The sequence below is a fragment of the Elephantulus edwardii genome, unplaced genomic scaffold (genome assembly GCF_000299155.1).
Source record: "Elephantulus edwardii isolate Elephantulus edwardi_28Jun2011 unplaced genomic scaffold, EleEdw1.0 scaffold00064, whole genome shotgun sequence".
NCBI lineage: Eukaryota > Metazoa > Chordata > Mammalia > Macroscelidea > Macroscelididae > Elephantulus > Elephantulus edwardii.
This window is the reverse complement of record NW_006399814.1, coordinates 8,515,636-8,531,912: the sequence shown is the minus strand read 5'-3', so window position 1 is coordinate 8,531,912 and position 16,277 is coordinate 8,515,636. Positions and strand designations below refer to the sequence as shown.

The following is a 16,277-nucleotide window of genomic DNA, read 5'->3' as shown; positions in this document are numbered from 1 at the left end:
GCTAGAGGCCGCAGCGCCGCGGGGGCCCCGGAGCAAGAGCGGCGGGGCACGGGGCGCGCGGGCGCCGGGTCACCATGAGGACTCTCCGCAGGTTGAAGTTCATGAGTTCGCCCAGCCTCAGAGACCTGGGCAAGAGAGAGCCGGCCGCCAGCGGCGCGGACGAACGGGGCACGCAGCAGCGCCGGGCCTGCGCCAACGCCACCTGGAACAGGTAAGGCCGCGCCCTCCGGCCGCGCGGGGACCCCGAGCCCGGGACAGGGCACCCCGGGCCGGGCCGCGCCACCGCCGCCGCGCGCCCAGAAGTTGCTCCGCGCTGGAGTTGTGCGGGCGGGCGGGAAGTTAGTGCGACGTGTTTCTAGGACGCGGCACGAGGTTGCGCCCTCCCAGGGCCAGGGGTGCGCGCCGACCCCACCCGGCTCCCCGCCCCTCGGCCGCAGCCCGCGACACCTGGGCCGGGCCGAGCAGGAAGTATCTGTCCGCTCCTCGGTGGAGCCAGGGCCGCGCGGGCTCGGGGGTGGGTGGCCGCGCCGCTTCCTGTCGCCCGGCTGAGGTCCCCTTGGCGAGGTGGGCGGCTGGCTTTCCCCGCGCGGCCCCCTGTGCGGCGCAGCTGTCGGCATTCCTGCAGGCCCCTCCCCGGCCGGGTCCGGGAGGGATCTCCGTCGGAGCGTGGGAAGACCCTCCCCCAGCTTTGTTCAAGGAGCATGGCCGAGATCCAGAGAAAGGCTGACTGTAGTGGGGTCCTGGGGGTGGGCGCGTGGGCTCCTGAGCCCTTCCAAAAAGGGACCTTTCCACTGGTGGGGAAAATTGGGGGTAGGAGGACCAGGAGTGATCGGACTGTTGGGAGGGAGGCCGTGGGTCCCAGCAGCTGCCACCCTGGCTGTGGCCTTGGCCTCCTGGAACCCTCTTCTGTCCGCTGCTTCGTGATGGGCACCCTTCTAGGCAGACCAAGCAGAATGAGCCTGCACTGGTTTCCCTAACTGTCGGTGGGCGTGAACATTCCCCCAGAGGAGAATTAGTTACTTAAAAATCATTTCAAGTGGAAACACTGAGGTGACAGACTGTCCCCGCCACGTGCGGCTCAGGGTAAAGAGCCCACAGACTTGGTTCAAATCGCCCCTCTCTCCACACTCCTTGCTGTGTGATCCTGAGCAAGTCACCCAGCCTCTCTGGTCCCGTGTCCTCGTGCAGTGCAGTGTATTCCAACTCGTAGCTGCTCAGGTGTTTCCAATGGCCACGATCTTTAAGTAGTAGACTGCCAGGCCTTTCTTCCAAGGTGCTCCCTGGGTAGACTTGAACTTTTTGCTTTGTGGCTGATGACTTAACTGCACCAAGTCAAAGCACCTTTTTGGTCCATAACAGAGGCTGATAATGGGGCCTCCTCACAGATGTGCCCGGGAGCACTCAGCAGGGTTCTCCTAGAATGGCAGGAGCCCCCTGACTATTGACTGGTGTGTAGGCCTCACAGACGGGGTGCCCTCCCACACCGCAACTGCAGTCTCCTGCAGTGAGGGCTCATCTGGCTCAGAAAGCTCCCACCATGTGGCCCCTGTGGGGCCTCGGGGCGTGCTCTGGGCCTAGCTGTCTTCCCGGAGCTCAGGAAGGTGCACTGCTGGAAGAATGTCACCCGAGCCTCCATTTAGAGCTTTAGCGCCCATGGGGGAGCCCGTCTGCCCCCACAACACCTGCATGCTACGATCTTCTGGGCCCACATCAGCCTGGGACCCTCCTCTCTTGCCCTCCTTCTATGCAGCAGACTCCAAGCCAGGCCCTCCTGGTCACCCTCCATTCAGTTCTGAGGCTGTAAATCTTTACAAGAGCAGATTTCCTCTTGGTTCATGGAGCAGCTGGTGGATTCAAACCCCCAGCTTTTCAATTAGAAGCGCAACACTTAAACCCCTGCAACAACGGAAGGGTAGGATGAAGCAGACCCTTGATGTGCCTTCTGGGCTGCTGTGGGGGCAGAACCAAGCAAGGAGTCCGGAGCAGAAAACATGGGGACCAGTGGGGACCCTGATCTCTCCCTGCCACTCTCTCTGCTGGGATGTAGCCAGGATCCCCCAAGGACAACGGCCTGCTGCCACAGCGGTGCCTCCTTGCAAGTCCAGGCCCAGGCCTGCTCAGCTGTGAATGCCTCGTTTTGAGTGCAAACTGCACCCACACTTCTGTGTGTGGCCCCGAATGTGTCTCTAAACCTCCTGAGCCTATGTCTTCCTCACTTGGGGGGTGGGGGCCTGGGAGTGCGAGTGGGGGGCCTGGGGGAGGGAGTGGGGACTGATCTTGTAGATCACGCACCTCCCTGCGTACTAAGAAATGTGCCGAGGCGTTGGTGTTCCAGCCATTCATTAATCGAGGGGACGTGTGCCCCCGTTAGTCGTTCATTCAAGATGTGTACACGCAGCACACCCGTCACACATGCCAGGGGCCAAGCTAAGCCCGGAGACGGGGATGAGCAGACAGCCTCCGGAACTCACAGGTCACGCAGGGAGCAGTTCACGGTGGAGGTAACTGCAGGTCGAGGCAGTGAACGAAGGGGCTGTGGGTTCAGGTGCTGCTGGCCACACATCAGCTGGCTGCCCCAGCCGGTGGCAGCGCTCACAGTGGTGGGCATGAGCTGCATGGCCACTGAGCAAACCTCAGACATAAAGTCCTAAAAGACTCCTGAGTATACGGTACTTATCACTGAGCGTGTCTGCCTCTCTGGATTTGGGCCCGGCCTTGCTGGGGGCTGAAGCTGCCGAGAGGTGAACAGAATCCCCCCCACATGGGCCCCAAAGACTCACTCGCCACCCCCACCCGTACCCACACCCTGTATCCGGTCGTAGCCCCCAGGACCTGTGCTCCCACGCTCCTCTCCCAGCAGCCCCAGTTACCCCACTAGTCTGACCGCCGGGCCTGACCAGAGGCTCTCTGAAGGCCATCTCCTTGAGCTGAGATGCTGTGTTGTGACCTCCCACCGTGTCTGGCAGGAGGAGGAGGTGGGCACGGGGTCTCTGCAGGCTCGCTGTTTTCTGGGCTGAGCCAGCGTGGAGAACTGAGGACTTGAGGCCACATGGCCGGAGCTGGAGGCCCAGGCAGCTGCTGTGGGTGGGCGGTTGGAACATCTGGAGGTACAGGGAGGCCCAGGCTGGGGCGGGAGGCTCCTGACCCTCTGACTGGAGCCCATCCTCCTGCTGGGCCCCCAGAAGGCTCTGTCCTCACCCCACCCCCTGGCCCAGCCTTTGGGCCTTGCCATGGGGCCTCTGCCTCCTAACAGAAGTGTGTTCCCCATCTACTCCCACCCACATACCCAGGCCCCAGGACTCTGGGAAAATGCCCAAGATCCAGGGTCCCCAAGGTTACTTGGGAAGGCAGTGGGACAGTAAACCTGGGTCAGACCTCGGCTGTGTCTGCAGACCTCCAGTGAGAGGGAGGGATGGAGCCCACCAGCCCCACGCTGCAGGCCACTGACATAGTTTCCTTGGCCCTACGCTGGGCTGGTGTGTGTGGACAAGCAGGGCACACCCTTCCCAGCGTCCCACATCCCCCACGGCTGGAGGCTCCAGGGCTGGGGGCCCCAGCGGGGAAGGGCAGGGAAAAGAGACCTGGGGCCCACCCAGCTCATGAACCCCACACATCGGCCTCCAACGCAGGATCATTGTCTTTTATTTGAGATGGGGAGACTGAGGCAGGGGCAGGCATGCTGTAGGGAGCTGACCATGCCTAGTGTGGGAGAGGGGAGCAGACCCCAGGTCCCATACAGGACACGCCTGTGTCCCTGCTGGGCCCCGGCTGTGGCGGGCATCCGTGCTAGCTGGGCTTCCGTAGCTGTGGCCGTCCTGACGTGGGTCACGGTTTCCTGCTGCCATCTCATTGACTCCAGTTCATAGCCCCCTCCATTCGGGTCCCTCCACTGGGTGTCCCTCCACTGTGGAGGGGGGCAGGCTGTAGATCTTCACTGTAAGGTTCACAGAGCAGGAACCCAACTTGTCTGCGCCTCCTCATCCTGGACAGGAGCTGGCTGGAACGGTGGTCACTGCAGCCCTGGCCCCCAGCCACGCTGTGAAGGGCCTGTGAGTGCCCTGTGACGGGGATGGCAGAGCAGCCTCACACCCTTCCCTGCACCAGGAAATAGCCAAACGCAGATGCAAGTTAGTGCCTTTCATCCGGCTCCAACCTCACGGGGGCTACAGTACACCCATTTTGCAGATGAGAAGACTGAGGCTCAAAGGTGAAGCCTGAGAGTGCCTGTTTGAGCCCAGGCTGAGCTCTAGGGCCTCCCTTTCTGCCATGACCTCCCTGGGTCTCTAACCAACAAGAAAGGAGCTATGATGGTGTAGAGGTTAAGGACCTGGATGTTAATCAAATAGCCAGTGCCTTGAACCCACCCTGTGGTGCCCCAGGAGTGCGGCCTGGCGACCTGCTTACAGAAGAAAAACACGTTGCTGTGCATCCTTCTAACTCATAATGATGCCACAGGACTCTTAGGACTGCTGTCCTCAAGGAGCTGCCCTGCTGACCACAGGCCGCATGTCTCTGGCAGTTCAAGTCCACTCTCCACATTAGGGAGCCCTGTTGGCTTGTTAGGTGTCGTCGAGCTGAGTACACTCACAGTGACCCAGCGAACAGCAGATCTGAGTGCTGTCCTGTCCTGCGCTGTCCTCGTCATCCCCGACACTCTTGAGCCTGTTGCTGCAGCCCTGGTGTCAGTCCACCTGGTTGAGGGTCTTCCTGTCCCTTCACCTCTCCCAGCATGCTGTCCCTCTCCAAGGAGCAGCCTCTCCCAGCAACACGACTAAAGTACGTGAGACGAAGCTTCGTCATCTTCGCCCCCACGGAGCGCTGTAGCACCACAGTTCAAAGACATCAGCTCTTCTCTTGTCGTCCTCGGCCACCGTCCAGCTCTCAGATGCAGAGCAAGTAAGGCACCTGGCGGCCAACTGGTAAGGAATTGCCCTCCCAAGACAAAGGTCTGTGGTTCGAATCCACTGGCTGCTCCTTGGAAGTAAGATGGGGCGTCTCCTCCCTTTCAATTTACAGCTTCTGAAAACCCGCTGGAGGGTCAGCTGTGAGTCGGTTCTGACTTGATACTAAACAACAACAACATCTACTCAGAGGAGAATGGACAGCCTCTTCCTATGTGATTTACAGCCTCTGAAAACCCACTGGAGGGTCAGCTGTGGATCAGTTCCGACTCAACGGCAATGAGATTGACGGTGCAGGACAGCTCCAAGCTGCTCCGTGGTCCAGGGCTGGGATTGGGACAGAAGCAGAGCCACCCTTTTCTTCTGCCGAGCAGCTGAGGTTCCACATGGCCTCTTTGGTGAACAGAGAGTATTTTTATTTTGACCACTATGCCACCAGGGTTCCATACAGACATTTAAACCTGGCATTGAGTCAGTTCCAACAATTCCTCAATCAATTCTTCAGTTTCTCAGTCAGTTCCTCAGTCAGGCTTCCAAAGCTGTAAATCTGTGAAGGAGGAGACTGCCTCGCCTTCTACGCAGCAGCTGATAACCTTGAACTGCCAACTTTTCTGTTAGCAGTCCATCACAGAATGCTCAAGAGGAAAGAGAAATAGTTTCAGCAAGATGGCTGGAGCCTGCCCACTCCCTTCACTAAGACAGCCAGGGTTCATTCACAAGACACCGTCTCCCCCTTTCCCCACGGCCTGGCTTCTGAGCTTCAAATATGTTAGGTCTGGCTTCCCACCAGAAAAAGTAGAGTGATTGGTTAATGATTTTGGTCAGGAATTTCTTTAAAGTGAATACAATGTATGATCTTGGAAGTAATTAAACACCATTCAATTAAAGTAAGACTTCTTACAAACTTTCCTTTTAATGCAAGCAAGACCTGTTTTCCACCACTCATCCATCAGTACGGCTGGTACACTTGGTAGAAGTAGTCAGGAGATAAAGAGACACATTGCACTGGGAAAGTCTGCAGTCAGGGAACTCTCCAAATTATGGAGGAACAATGATGTTAGTTTGAGGACTGAGGTGTACCTGATTCAGACCATGATCTTTTCCACCACTTGTTAATGCATCTGAACGCAGGACAATGAGTAAGGATGATGGAAGAAAAATTGATGCCCTTTGACTGTACCAAGAAGAGTGCAAAATGTCCCTTGGATTGCACAAAGAACAGACAGATGAATCTTAGAGAAAGTGAAGCCAGATTTGCTCCTTGCAAGTAAGGATGGTGACACTTCATTCCCTGGAGAAGGACCTCATGCTTGGGAAGATGAAGGGGTGACAAAGGAGAAGACCCTTGACCAGGTAGATTGACGTGGTGTATCAGAGACTGTGAGCATGGCACAGAGTAGGACAGGGTTCAGGTCTGTTGTTCACAGGGTTACCGTGAGCCCCACTCCATTTGACAGCACCTCACATCACCCACAGCCTCAGTGTGTCGTGTGGTGTGGTGCCTGGTGTGATACTGGAAGCTGTGTCACCTGTGTTCCGAGTACCAGCAGAATCACCCATCGTGGACAGGGGTCAGCAGAGCTTCCAGAGTGAGAGTAGGAAGCAGGACTGACCGAGCACTGCTGGCAGGGTGGCCCTGAAACCCGGTCAACAGCCGAGGAGCGAATGAAAGTCCCAGGTTACATTAGTGATGGATCCTACGGGCAGAATCGTGACTGATCCGGGAAGCATCCAGTGACGATGGAGGGAGTGCACAGAGTCACAGTACCAAAGAGGACAGGTCAACATGGGACCGTTTCCGAAAGTAGCCTGAACCAGTGGTACTGAATCAAGATCCAGTGGTCCTGAGGGGAGAAGTCCAAGCTGCACCGAAGGCATTGTAAGACACGGCCCAGGAGTGGATGAAATACCAACTGAGATGCTTAAAAAGCAGATGTAACACTGGCTGATGGACTGAACGAGATCTATATTTCTGCCCATTCCTGATCCAACAGAGTGTAGAAATTGCCACATAATATCAACAATGTCATGCACAAGTAACATTTGCTGGAAACAATTTAAAACTTATTGCAGTGGTACCATTGACAGGGAACAGAAGGGAAAATAAACCCTTTGCCTGTGAGTAAATTTCAGCTCAGAGCACCCTGTCAGACAGAGCTGGACTGCCTCACCAGGTTTCAGAGGCTGAAAATCTTCACAGAATCAGGCAGCACCTCTTTCTCCCAGGGGGCGGCTGGTAGGTTCAAACCTCAGACCTTGAGAAAGTGGTGGTGGTGTTGTGCACTGTCGAGTTGGAACCAGCCAACCAGCACATTTTCAGGGGCAGTAAATTGCAGAGGAGATTTCCCATCTTGCTCCTGGGGAGCAGCTGGTGGATGTGAACCGTGTGCCTTTGGGTTGGCAGCACAACTTACCACTAAGCCACCACTCTAACCTCTGTGCCACCAGAGCTCTGATCCACAGGGAACTATCAGAAATTCAAGCCCAAATCTGGAAAAGATGTGAATTAATGAAGGGAGCTCTGGTGGCCTAATGGTAAGAAGCTGCATTGCAACCTGGGAGGTGTGTGGTTCGAATCCACCAGATGCTCTGCTGGAGGAGGAGGGGCAGTCTCCTCCTGTATCAGTTAGATCCAACTGGACAGTACACAACAAGAAAAAAAAAATTGCATAATGAGAGAGAGCATTGCTGATGTCAGATAAGTCTTGGCTAAAAACAAAGAAGGTGTTTACCTCTGTTTTCTTGACGGCAGAAAGGCATTCGACTAGGTAGATCATTAACAAATCACTGTAATATTTTTAAAAATGAGAATTCCCGAGCACTTAACTGTGTTCATGTAGAATCTGCACATAGAGCACAAGGCAGTCATGGAACAGAGCAAGGCGCCTCAGCGTGATTTCGCATCAGGAAAAGTGTGTGTCAAGGTTGTATCCCTCCGTCTTCCTTGGTCACCCTCTTGTTGCTGGGAGCCATGCTTGCGGAGACTGAGGAGGACCTGAAGCACTTGCTGCAGAGGGTCAAGGACTGCAGTCTTCAGTATGGATTGAGGCTCAACATCAAGAAAACAAAGATTCTCACCACTGGGCTGATTGGTATCATCATGATAGATGGTGAAGAAATTGAGATTGTTCACAGCTTTAGTTTGCTTGGCTCCACAGTCAACACACTCTTGGCACAAGCAGCCAGGAAATTAAAAGATGTATTGTGATGGGAAAGTCTGCGGTTAGAGACCTCTCTAAAGCGCTGAAGTGCAAGGATGTTATTCTGGAAACTAAGGTGTGCCTGATACAGGCCATGGTCTTCGCAATCACTTGTTGTGCATCAGAGAGTTGGACAATGACCAAGGAGGATAGAAGGAGAATTGATGCCTTTGAGCTGTGGTGCTGGAGAAGAGTATTGAGTGTATCATGGACTGCTAAGAAAACAAACAGGTTCATCCTGGAGAGGGTTAAACCAGGCTGCTCCTTGGAGGCAAGGATTCTGACGCTTTGTCTGACATATTTTGGACATGTTGCCAGGAGGGACGGGTCCTTGGAGAGGGACATATGCTTGGGAGGGTGGAGGGACAGTGCAGGAGGGGAAGACCCTTGATTAGATGGAGTAATTCAGTGACTGGGGTAATGGGGGTAGGTGTGTCAGAGATAGTGAGATTGGCACAGGATAGGGCAGGGTTTAGGGCTGTTGTACATAGGGTCGCTATGAGTCACAGGTGACTCAACGGCGCATAACAACAACAACTGAACAAAGCCCTACCCTGTCCTGTGCTGTCCTCTCCATCTCTGCTGGCCCATGGCTGCAGTCCCTGTGTCAGTCCGGCTCACGGACGGTCTCCCTCTCTGTTACCAACACGCTGTTCTCCAGGGCCTACCAACCTGTGACATACAGACGCTGAGAGCGAAGAGGACTTGAAATACTTCCTGATAAAGATCAAAACCTTCGCTGTGGGTGACACCTTAAGAAAATAAAACTGGAAAAAAAAATGCTTTTGCCCTTTGGAAAAAAAAAAGAAAGAAAAGAAAACTGCTGACAACAAACAGAGAAGTTCATGAAGTTGCCAGAGATTTCCTATTACTTGCGTCCCCGGCCAACACCCTGGGGAGCAGCAGTCAGGAAGACCTAAGGCGAGTGGCACTGGGCATGTCTGCTGTCCAGGGCCTCTTTCAAATGCCCAGGAGCACGGATGTCAATTTAAGGACTAGGGTGACCCGATCCAAGCAGGGCTGTTGATTGTGGTTTGTTGTTCTTTGAGTTGCCTCATGTGAGAGCTGAATATAAGGAAAGTCAAAGAAGAACTGACGACTCCGAGTTGTGATGTTGGCAAAGGATGTGTTGAACTCAGCATGGACACATTGGTCCTGGGGAACGTGCAGCTAGAATGCCACCGTGAAGCAAAGACACTGAGCCTTGTCGCACGTACTTTGGACATGAAATCAGCGGGGAACAGTCCCTGGAGGACATCGTGCTCGGTCAAGTAGAGGGTCAATGAAGCAGCTCCTTAGCAAGATGGGCAAACACTGTGGCCACAGCCTTGGGCTCACGCCCACTGGTGATGGTGAGGATGGCACTGGACGGGGCAGGGCCGCATTCTGCTGTGTGCTGGGTCTCCATGGGTCAGAGCCGTGGGGCCTCAGAACAGCAGCAACACCAGGACGTGATTGGACTTCTGACCTCCGGGCAGTGGGAGAACGTGCTGTTTCCAGCCACTCCGCGTGAGGTGGCTCGTCACAGTGGACACAGGAAGTGAAGCCCTGGGCAGCTCCCCCTCCTCACAGGCCGTGGCTCCCAGCCGCCAGCTTGGGCTCAGAGACTCAGCAGCTTTGTGAAGGGACAAAAAGGGTGGAGGAGGGCTTGTGGGCCCACATACCTGGGGATGCACAGGTTAGAGGTGACATTTATGTGGGCTCAGGTGCCTGTCTGCCTGGACAGGTAAGCCTCTGGAGCAAAGCTCCAGGCCCTAGCCAGGCTCCCAGAGAGTAGCCAGGGGGTGTGTGTGGCCCAGAGCCTTAGGGGTGGGGGGTGGCATTTTCCTCCAGTTGACCTGACACCAGGTTATGAGTGACACCTGTTTGCTTAGGCTCAGGTGAACTTGGCTATGGACCCATTTTTCAGGAAGTCAACTTGAGGCCCAGCCTGTGGGTGGGGTTTTGTTCAGTCAACTCCCTCCCTGTGTTTTTCATTCAGAAGTGAAGGGATGACTGGATGGGTGTGTTTGGAGGGATGGCAGCTGGTTGGTCCACTTGAAGCTGAGGTCATATGAAAGGCCAGGACAGGGAAGATGGAGCTGGTCAGTCTCAAGCTGCTTCCTCTCAAGGCCACTGGATCCTGCAAGGTCCTTAGCAAGTGCTCCGGCTGAGCCTGCCCACTGTGCTCTGGGGGCCAGGGACAGCAGGGGTTTCACTTCCAGTTTGGGGGATAAGAAGTCACATGAGCGCTCCCCAGCCTCCCCTTCCTCATTAGCCCACAGTGAGTCGAGCCGTGTTGTTTACCCGGGAAGGGTAAACCTTGGGAGGACACGGGAGCTGCAGCCCTAGATCTGATCAGAGAGGGGTGGGCCCTGCTGGCACCGAGCGGGGACTGAACCCTGGCCCTGCCGGCCGGCTGTGGGTCAGCAGGAGTCTGGGCTTCCGTGAGCCTCAGTGTGCGGTTGACTCTGGCTGCAACAGTCGTGAGGAGGGTGCAGGGCCAGACAGTGACCTGACAGCGCTCCTCTGTAACGTGGGGGTAAAGGTGGGGAGATGAGGAGACTGAGTGCTCTGAAGGGGGTCTAGTGGACTGGGTGTGGGGACAGGTGGGCCCAGGGGCTGAGCGTGGTGACAGAGGGGGACTGGGCATGGTGACATATGGGCCCAGGGGTTGGGAGTGGTAACACTGGGCTCAGGGGCTGGGTGTGATAACAGGTATACCCAGGGATTGGTTGTGGTGAAAGGTGGGCCCAAGGGCTAGATGTGGGGACAGATGGGGACAGGTGGGCCCAGGGCCTGGGCATGGTGACAGCTGGGTCCTGTGGACTGGACTGGGGACAGGTAGGGACTGGATATGGGGACAGGTGGGCTAGGGGCTGGGCATGGTGACAGGTGGGTCCTGTGGACTGGGCATGGGGACAGTTGGGGACAGGGTGTGGAGACGGGGGCCTAGGGTCTGGGTATGGGGACTGGCAGGTCTAGGGGCTGGGCACGGTGACAGGTGGGTCCTGTGGACTGGGCGTGGTGACAGGTGGCTCTGTGGACTGGGCACAGTGACAGATGGACCCAGGGACTGGGTGTGGGGATAGGTGGGCCCAGAGGCTGGGCATGGTGACAAGTGAGTCTGTGGACTGGGCATGGTGACAGGTAGGCCCAGGGTCTTGCTGTGGGTTTGACCTTTGCTGAGTCAGTACTAACTCTTTGAAGTAATCTGTCTGGCTTCTCGTCCTGTCTACCCTCACCACACTGTAATTGTTAACCAACCCATTTTGTGGGTGGGGACACTGAGGCCCAGAATGACTTGGGAGTTTTCCAAGGAGGTGCAGCCAGGAGCTCTGGGAGTCACTCCCAGGTAACCAGGGCCCACTTTCACCCCTTTCTCTGTCTCGGGGGCTAGTAGAGGGAAAGGTTAGCACAGCTGCCTCCACGCAGTACCCCGCACCTCATTGTGGCCGTGGCAGACTGCCCAGCTGCTCCCCCCTGGAAGGCCAGGAGGCCACTGCTTCACTCTGCGTGGCAGGGAGGGAGTCCAGAAGCGAAATCATCACCGCCACCCCCCAAGAGAAGACCACTGTCTATTTGTCACACCCAGTAGAGGGGTCCTGCCCAGTCAGGGTGCTCAGGGAGGCTTCTCAGTAGCAGCAGCATTTGATGAGGGTCCGTGAAGTAGGGGACACAGGACAGGGCCCTGAGACCGGAGGGGCAGGCTGCTTGGAAGAGAGGCCAGCAGAGTGTGAGGCATGTGACAGAGGGGAAAGGCCAGACCCAGAGGGTCCTCGGATGGCAGGAGGGCTGGTCACCTCCAGGGACCTAAATGGCCTAAGGTCTGCCAGCAGGTTTAGTGTTAGAAGTGGTAGCCAGAGGCTGGTGAGCACACGTTTGTCCTGAAGAGGACAGGCCAGGGCTGTGGGCAATCAGATGGTCCCTGGGCCCCACCTCAGTCCAGCCAGTCCCTCCTATCGTCCTCCCCCTCCATCTGTGTCTCCTGTCCAGTTTCAAACATGGGGACCACTGCCCACCTATTGCAAACCCGCTTTCCTCGCCCACCTCCCAGCCCCAAGGCAAGTCTGAGCCCAAGTCAGAGTCCAGATGGGTCTGATCCCCCAGGGGTTCTGCCGCAGCCCAGCGTTCAGTGCATAGGGTGAGGGTCCTGACAGGGCTGGGCCAGGTGGGGTGGGGGGGGGACTGTCCAGCCTCACACACGTCTGGGCAGTTCTGTCGATGGACAGTTGGCTTCCTGGTCCCATAGACTCGCCCTCCTGGGGTTTTGATCGCCATCTGGTGGAGAGTGGGCTGTGGGCTGGGTCACTGGCCATTCTGATGGATGGATGGATGGATGGATGGATGGGTGGATGGATGAGACCCTGCCCTGAACACGTGAGGGGCCGGGCACCCTGTCTCCGGGCCCAGCAAGGCTCCACATGTGTGATGTCCCGTCATGTCACATTCGCATCAGCTTGGGTGGGGAGGTGCCCACAATCCCCATCTCACAGTTCTGATGTCGTCGGGCACAGAGGACATGCCGACTCTGAAATGGTCACCCAGATGGTGGGACTCTTGTCCAGCACGTTCTCTCTCAGGCGAGAGCCTCCCTGACCATATGGACTGTGGGACTGGAAAGATTAAAACCCCAGAGCCAACCCTTTGTGCCATCCTGTCAGCTCCGACTGACCGCAGCCCCGTGAGGGGAGTAGAAGCGCCTGGCTTCCCGAAACGCTAAGTCCACAGAGCAGCCGCCTCCTCTTTGTTTAGTGCAGACAGCTGGCTTCTCCCCCTAACCCTCCCCTCCAGTGCCCAGTAAAGATTGTGGTGGGGGATGGGTGCGCCAGTCCCTTGGATGAATACCCACATGTCACTTCTGAGACTCAGGGCTTCTCAGTTGTCAGGGAGGCCCTATCAGTGCAGGGCTGCCACTGCCGTGGAGTCGGTTCTGACTCAGAGAGGTTCTCCCAAGGCTGTAAATTGTAAAAAGTATGTCTTAGATATGAAATAACAAAGAGCAGATTAGGCACCAAAACGAGATGAACAGGAGGGTGGATACAAGCTGTGTGAGCTCTCCCGAGAACTCCTAACAGAACAGAACCCTAGAGAAGGTGTTTGGGCCTTTTGGTGGAAGGCATAGGAGAAAAGGGAATCTCCGATGAACCCACACTGGACACACTTCAGATTTTGTGCTCTCGGGCAGGGGATGTGGCCACTCTGAACCTCAGTATTCTCATCTGTAAAATGGTGACTTTCAGATGAAGGCACCGGAATGACAGCCAGCTGTCACAGTGTGACCGGCAGCATGTGACCAGGTGTCCCCCACTAGGCTGGAAGCTCAGCAGCTGAACTGTTGTGGGGTTCGGGGCGGCTGCTGGGCCCTGGGTAGAGGGCAGTTTTGAAGGAGATTGAGGCTTATGGGAAAGAAACAGAATGAGCCTACAACATGCAAGAACGTCAGTTGTTCCAGGCACAGGAGGACTTTCATGGAGAGGGTGGCCTGTGTGAGCTTAGGGGTTGCCCACGAGTGAGTCCAGGGGCTCTGGAGTTTGAGTGGATGGTTCCTGGGAACCTGGAGTACGGCACCAAGAGGGGCTGTGTCTGAGGCTTCTGAGCTCGGTAATTATCCTCCGAAGCCTTCCTAAAACAGGATGGCTTTTGTTAGGAATCATCAGGTTGACTGTGCCTCGTAGTGACCCGTGAACAGAGCTCAGTTTTGCCCTGGCCTTGCACACTCCTCACCACCTCTGCTGTACGTAAGTCCATTGTGACTGTCCTGTGTCGGTTAGTCTCATTATTGAAGGTAGGAAGACTCTCTCTCTCTGACCCTCCACCTTTTCTAGCATGAAGTCCTTCTCTAAGAACTGGCTCTTTCTGACAATACACCAAAATATGTGAGGTAGAATTTCACCGTTCTTGTCTCTAAGGAACAGTCAGGTCGCACTTACTCCAGGACAGATTGGTGTGTTCTTCTGACTGAACTGTAGCTTATCTGTAAAGAATGGCTGCCTTGGGCATTCGCTTCTCTTCAGAATGTCTACATGAGAACAGACAGGAGCCCCAGGCAGAGAGGAACAAGGCAGTCGAGAAGGAAGATGAGGAGGAATGTCAGCAATGTCACTGAACTGTACGTGGAGAAAGTGGTGTATCTTCTGCTGTGTATGATCTCAACAACAGAAAAAAAATAGTTTTTAGAATATTTTTAAGAAAAAGGAAAAAAAAATCATTATCATAGAAGAGTGCTTAAGGACTGACAAGGGTGGAAGCCACTACAAACCTACGATCTGAAGGAAACAAGAATTGAAAGGCATGGGGACTGTTGTAGAATGGGACTGTCCTTGGGGTTGGGGAGAGACTGAGTAAGATGGGTTCAATAATGTATACTGCACTGAAACAGAGGAGGGAGAGAACTGTTTAAAAGAGATATATAACTGGGTATTTCTGTCATCACAGGAGACTAGAGCGAGGGCTACATGGTGGAGGGGACCTGGGGGAGGGTTTGTAAAACAATGAAAGAATCTTTTCTTTTACTTTTCCATAATTTTTGGACTCATGTACTTATAACTTGTTAGTCAAATTAGTGTCTTCTAGGTTGCAACACCCCCATGATACATCTTGAAGGATATGAACTTGTACGGCCAAGCACAATCAATAAGAGTGCATCTAAATTCCAAAATCAATCTCCATAATAGTCTATGTGTTTCCTACTGCCAAAGGGGCCCTTTAGAGTAGTGAGAGAAGATCTTCACCCTGAAACCCACAGCGTCCCTTTTCAGCAGGAAGTAGCTAAGAGAATACGCCGTCCCCTTTTCCTTATGACTCAGGGTGAAGTCTCTCTCAGGGAGGAGTGATAGGGAATGGCAAAGGACACACTGACAAAGAAGATTAATCAGAACTGGCTTTGACAAGCACTGTGGCATTTGGACAAGAACAAACTGGGAGGAGGGTAGAGAGAATAGTGCAACAATGAATGAATGGAAACCCCAAATCTCTGTAAATGTTTATGAAAATTAATAAAATATAATTATAGGGAAAAAAAAGAAAGGCGTGGGGAAGGGTCTGGGAGCGTGGAGCAGTGGGAAGGGCCTGTGCAAAGGCCCTGGGGCTAGAGGCAGCATCTGCTGTGGTGCTGGATGCAGATGACAAGCGGGCAGGTGTTCAGGGAAACTGGCGCCAGTAAGGCCCTAAAGCACCTGGTGAGGAAACCTTTAGGACAGAATCTGACCAAACACCTGGTTTGTAAATAAAGTTTTAAATGTGATCAGACACTTATGCTTGTACATAAAGTTTTGTTGGAATAATTTCTGCCCACCCCATCACTTGCTTTTTGCAAATAAAGTTTTATTGACCCACAGCCATGCCGATTTGTTTACAAGCCGTCTGTGGCCACTGCTGAGGTGGAGTGACAAGGACCAGAGGGGCTGAAGGCCTAGCAGAATCACTCGTGCTTTTGACTGATCAAGTTTGCAGACCTCTGCTTTAGAGGCTTAAGCAGGAGTGGCTCTGATGATATGATCTGTAGCGTGTGGCAGCTAACCAAAAGTTCACACATCTTCCACGGTTTGAATCCACCAGCAGCCAGAACCGCCTGGACAGCAGTGGGTTGAGTGAGCAGGGCCGAGGGTATGACCAGACAGTCGTGAGTCCCTGGAGGCCGAGCGTAGAGTCCGCCCCGGGGAGGCTGGAAGGGCTGGGTGGTCTGGGGGCCTGAATGAGTAAGCGTCCAGAGCTCAGAGGCTGAGAGGGCAGCTGTCACCTGGACGTGACTCTTGGGGAACAGGCCACAGAGGGTGCCTCAGGGAAGGGAGACAGTAACGGGAGTGTGAAGCAGGGTCCAGGATTGGTGGACAGGCGTGGGGTGGGCAGGACATCGGAGAGGGGACTGGAGTGCTGGTGACACAGACCTTAGTGGTGAGAGGAACCAAAGCTCTGGGTGTGGGCAGGGCCCTGAGAGCAGCGACCTTCTGTCCAGCTGCCTTCCAGAGGACCCAACCCCTACTGACGGGGTGGTTTCTGTTCCTCCATGGAGCCTGGAGGCCAGAGACTCGCCCTCTGCATCTACCAGGGTGTGGGGTTACTGTGTGGGGCTAGTGGAGGGAGGCCTGGGGTTTGGGACTTGTTGTCTACTTTGCATCTACAGTGGGGTGATCTCACCCTCAGGATGCAGGGTCTTTGGTGGGAGAGGGAGGCCTGGGGTCAGGGGCTGGGACAG

At 55.1% G+C, this 16,277-nt stretch overlaps 1 protein-coding gene across 1 annotated transcript in view; it reads left to right on the top strand.

The window, feature by feature from the left end:
- Positions 1-8: 8 nt before the first annotated feature.
- The window catches only part of PRR5 (proline rich 5 (renal)), a 30,581-nt gene continuing 14,312 nt past the window's right edge, over positions 9-16,277 (top strand). Inside the window, exon 1 of the mRNA XM_006888039.1 lies at positions 9-211. Within this exon, the coding sequence (XP_006888101.1) occupies positions 75-211 (137 nt within the window). The 5' untranslated portion in view covers positions 9-74. The remainder of the gene's footprint in view (positions 212-16,277) is intronic.